Source organism: Mytilus trossulus, chromosome 2, assembly GCF_036588685.1.
Source record: "Mytilus trossulus isolate FHL-02 chromosome 2, PNRI_Mtr1.1.1.hap1, whole genome shotgun sequence".
In the NCBI taxonomy this organism is placed as follows: Eukaryota; Metazoa; Mollusca; class Bivalvia; order Mytilida; family Mytilidae; genus Mytilus; species Mytilus trossulus.
Window position 1 is genome coordinate 63,687,878 of NC_086374.1, and position 5,213 is coordinate 63,693,090.

General features: G+C 32.2%; 1 protein-coding gene across 1 annotated transcript; it reads left to right on the forward strand.

Annotated features, from left to right (window-relative positions):
• The first annotated feature begins 2,244 nt into the window (after nucleotides 1-2,244).
• LOC134705321 (probable G-protein coupled receptor Mth-like 4) lies at nucleotides 2,245-3,683 on the forward strand. The gene has a single exon (XM_063564066.1). It carries the CDS (start codon nucleotides 2,319-2,321, stop codon nucleotides 3,450-3,452), a length of 1,134 nt encoding a protein of 377 aa, XP_063420136.1. The 5' UTR covers nucleotides 2,245-2,318; the 3' UTR covers nucleotides 3,453-3,683.
• Nucleotides 3,684-5,213: the final 1,530 nt, after the last annotated feature.

Below are 5,213 nucleotides of genomic sequence, written 5' to 3' on the forward strand. Positions count from 1 at the left end.
CGCGAACAATAATTGTCTTCTCTAAGGAGGTATAATAGTTGTGATTCTTGCGATCTAAACATCATGATATGGAGAACGCTCTGAATGGCTTATTTTTCTTCTCCATTTTTGTTATCCATCATACGATTGGTTGTATGTACTTGTGTCAAATATTTTACTTATTTTAATATATATATTTTATATGATCCGTTTATATGATCCGTTCATCCTATATATTGACTCTTAAAATTCAAGAGTTAATCTAAAAATGAGGGTACTTTCTCTAAAAAATGAGGGTACTTTTTATTTGGCCTTCCAAATACCGTTTCGATCCCTAACATCACTGAAGAGACATTTATTGTCGAAATCCGGATATGGTGTACTAAAGAAATATTGACACCGAATGTTTGTTGCACAAAATCCTGTCCACAAGTTAACAACTTTTTTTTCTTTCTGTGACGTATTAAATTTATATTGAGATCCAGTTTGTTACATCTTGTGATCAATTTTATTTGGCAATCGTCAATGGCAGTCAGCAGGGTTAAAGAACATCAGTTGTTCGACCTGTTAGTCAAATGCGTTTTGTTTAAATATACTTTTTCACTCTTTTGGTCTTTTGGAAAATGTTGTTTGTGCTGTTTTTAGACCTTTCTACAACGAAATTTGTTTGATATGCACACGTATAAAAATTGCGGTTTTTATCCAACGCAGTCATAGGTTTGAACGTAGTTTTCAATTTAGACTCGTTTATATATATATATATACACACAACTGGTATGACCCCTTAATAGTAAACATTTCAAAGAAAACAGTAGACAGAATACAGAGAGTATCTATCTATATATATTAAAGTATCATAATCGTAGTTTACATATAGATGAACACGAAAAATATTTTTTGTCCTCTATAAGGAGGTATGATAGTTGTGGTTCATGCGATCTAAACCCCATGCTATGGAGAACGCTCTAATTGGCTTATTTATTTTTCATATTTAGTTATCTATCATACGATTGGTTGTATTTGCGCATCTTTCAAACCGGAAATCTAATCCATGACTAAAAGTTAGTCCGATGACGGAATCATATCCGGACTACTTTTTTGTCGTTTTTCTCCCAAAATAACTCAATCTGAATAATCATAAGAATGGATGACAAATGGGACTATGCATGTTACCTATAGGACACAGAGACATGATGATTGATTTATTGTGGAAGGAAGAGAGGCGATACCCAAAATGAGGTCTTCTCGTTTAATAGTATAGATTCCCACAGGCAGTGAAATAAATTTAAGGGACCAATGACCTTACTTCTTTGAATTTGAATATCTTTAATATTATTTTTTCATTGATACTTAGATATAATGAAGGGTTACACATATAAGAAGATGTGGTATATGTATCAATGAGACAACTGTCTATCCAAGTCATAATTAGTTAAATAAAAAACCATTATAGGTCAAAATACCTTCTCCAACAAGGAACATTGGCTAACACTGAGCAGTAAGATATAAAGGCCCCACAAATTACTAGTGTCAAATCAGTCACATTTTAATTTAGTACGCTTCGTCTACATAAGACTCTTCAGTGGCGCTCATATCAAAATAGTTATGAAGCCAGACAATTACAAAGTTGAAGAGCATTTACGATCCAAAATGTTGTGCCAAATACGGCTACGGTAATCTATTCTTGGGACAAGAAATTCCTTAGTTTATCGAAAAATTCAAAGGTTTGTTATAAAAATCATGAATTCCCAAAAAGAGCTTTACCAGGTGCGATAATCGTCACCTCCTTTGTGTATATCTACTGTCTATTACATACTGAGTTCAACCTATTTGTAATCATTGTCTTATATTACACTTTATTTCAGAATGAATGTCGTGATATACGTTGTTACCCTGGTAGAATACTTGTCGATACAGGATGTACTCCTCTTTTCCAACCAACAGAAAATCTGGGATATATATTATATGGGACATTAAAAGCTAGTTTGTTGAATAATGTAAACGATTCGATGCCTTTCTTGGAGTCGGTTACTGGATCTTTTAAAGCATATATAAAGAAATGTTTGAGGCTATCGGACATCAATTTTAAAACTTCTATTTGTATATCCAATTTGTACTGTCCACGCAATCAGCTGAACAAATTATACAAAGGACTTAATGTTTTGATATTAGTTTACCATAAACTATTTATAACGGAATCTGTTAATCGTTCCAGAACAGAAGAACAGCTGCTTTCTTTGTTTGGCTCAACATTCAATATTACCTATGATGATTTTGAACAGCCATTTCTTTTTAAACATGATGTGAAAGCGTTTCAATTACCTTCTTTAGTTTCAAAAATGAATTTTACCGATAAATGTTACATTAACGAAACATTTCGTTCATACCCTGGACATTCATACGTTCATGCACGCGTGAATCAATTTTTGGTTTGTGAACAAATCGAATTGAACGAAGATGAATTCAGTGTAAACTTGAAAGATTTAAAATTAACAATTTTTTCACGAAATACTGACATTGAACAAGATGATTATATGGTGATGTCAACTCGAAAAGCAAGATTATGCGTAAACCGTTTGCAGACTTTGAATATACAAAAGGATTCCTACAATTCTGCAGTTGTATGGAACACAGTGGCATTGGTGTTCACTTGCATATCTCTTGTTTGTTTAGTTTTAACGTTTTTCACTTACTGCTTTTTATCGAGTTTGAGAACCCTTCCAGGAAAAAATAATATGTGTTTAGTATTTGCAATGTTCTGTGGGCAGTTCGTTTTTCAGTTTGTAGAATTAGGTGCAAAATCTGATATCGGATGTAAAGTTATCGGTGTTTTAATACATTATTTTTGGTTGGTTACGTTTGGTTGTCTCAATGTATGTTCTTTTCATATGTTCTTCGTTTTTACAAGCAAAACAGGCATTCATATATCCGAAACTTCTAGACTGGCAGTTTATATATTATATTCTTATGGGATACCAGCAATAGTTGTAGTATTAAATATTATTATAACCAGAAGTCTGTCTAGCGTTACATTGATTGGCTACGGAGGTCACGTTTGTTTTTTGAGCGAACAAGTCGCATTCTATGTTACTTTCCTCATTCCAATAAGTCTAGTTTGCTTTTCAAATATTTTCTTCTACATTGGGACTGCTTTCAAAATAGCACGACGACCAAAATTGAAAAATGATTCACAAATGAGTCTAAATCGAATTCAATTTAGCGTGTACGTGAAATTATTTTCTATAACGGGAATATCTTGGATTTTTCAAATTATTGATTCTTTCATACCCTTTTCAGCCTTTTCGACAATAGTTTCTCTTTTGAACGCTTTACAGGGTGTGTTTATATTTATTTCGTATGTCTGTAATAGACGTGTATTAAATCTCTATAAGCAAACTAGAATGTCTCTAAGCGAAAACAGTAATTCAAAAACAAGCAGACATACAACATCCACCGAACTGAGTGGAAAGTAGGTATATAAAATAAACCGAAAAAGATACATACCAGCCTCTTTGTTGTGTAGACATTATTTATATAACCTGAGGAAACAGTGAAATCTAGGCATACAATATCCACCGAACTGAATGGAATTTAGAACTATTTTTGGATACATCAGCCTCTTTGTTGATTGGAGATTAGACATATAATCCGTGGAAACAGTGACGTTTAGGCCTACAGTATTCAACGAACTGAGTTGAATTGAAAGATGCAAGACACACAGAGTGATGTTCAGATGTGCACCAGCCTCTTCGTTTAGTGGAGATTAAAAATACAACTAGACAAATCAGTGAAGTATAGGCTTACAATATCAACCATGTGTTCGGATTCACAACATAAATTAAAGTGATTGATCCTTAGATACTCAACCATCTCTTAACTGAGTGGAGTTGAAATAAACAACCCAAGGAGACTGAAATTTAGACCTGCAACATCAACCACACTGATTTGAGTTAAGATAAAAATAACTTGCCTTATGAAAGCATAACAAACAATAATTCAGATGAATTTTTAGATTTTGAAATAAGTATTGATGAAGTAACGAACTTATTGATTGAAGCAAAAAATGGCAAAGCGCCAGGTATATAATTGTATAGAAATGATATACTATTACGTGTTTTACATAATTTATTTTATAAGCGTTTTAAATTTAGTAAATATCCCATCCATTTGGAGTAAAGGGATAATAACACCTATACCTAAGTGTTCTTCTTCAGACACTAGGGATGCTTTGTCATATCGGGGCATTACATTAGCGCCATGAAGTTATAAATTGTTTTATAGCATTTTGAATAAAAGACTTGTATCTTGGTTAGAAACTAAAAATGTTTTAAACGTTGACGGGTTTCGTTGTGTTAGAAGTACTATTTGAGTACGTTTACATTTATTATTGAAACCAGAAAATTACAAAAATTATCTACGTTTGCCGTGTTTGTAGATTTTAAAAAGGCATATAACACGGTTAAAAGATATTTATTGTTAAATGATTTTAATGATCTTGCTATAGTATAAGGTGTAATACCACCATTGATTTTCCCCTATTAGTCTTTGTTAAATTTGCACTTTTCAAAAAATTGTGAATAATTTATCTTTGTTTCAAATAAAGAAATACTTGGCATGAGTAAAGTTTTATCCTGTCCAGTTCTATAGAAAAAGTTTCACATAACATTTCATTGCATATAAGAAAATAACTATCATTGGAAGTAACCCAACCAAATTTCTCCCCTTATTCTATCTGTGTACAAGGTTTAGTCACCATGTAACCTCAAGATTACAAAATTTTCTATAGAAATCACAAATAAAAAATAATGGTGTTTTGAAATACCCTTGACATATGTTTATGACACAGAAATAGTTATACTGCAATAAAATGTAGAATTAATTACCTACAAAGGTCAAATTCAAGGGAATACTTTTTTAGACCTACTTTCGTATGCAACCGGATGTGGCGTACCATGATTTGGTGGTATTACACCTATAAGTTAACATATTTTTCTGTGTTATTAAAGCTATGTATTCTCAAATTGAATGTGCTATTAGATTAACTGGGCATATGACTGAATGGTTTAGTGCAAATTCAGGCCTAAAACAAGGCTGTGTTTGGTCGTCAATTTGGTCAACATTTTAGTTACAGATATTAAAGCATTTGATATTGGTATTGATATTGATGGTGAAAAAATTGGCATTTTATTATATGATGATGACATTGTACTGATTGCAGAGAATGAAAGTGATTT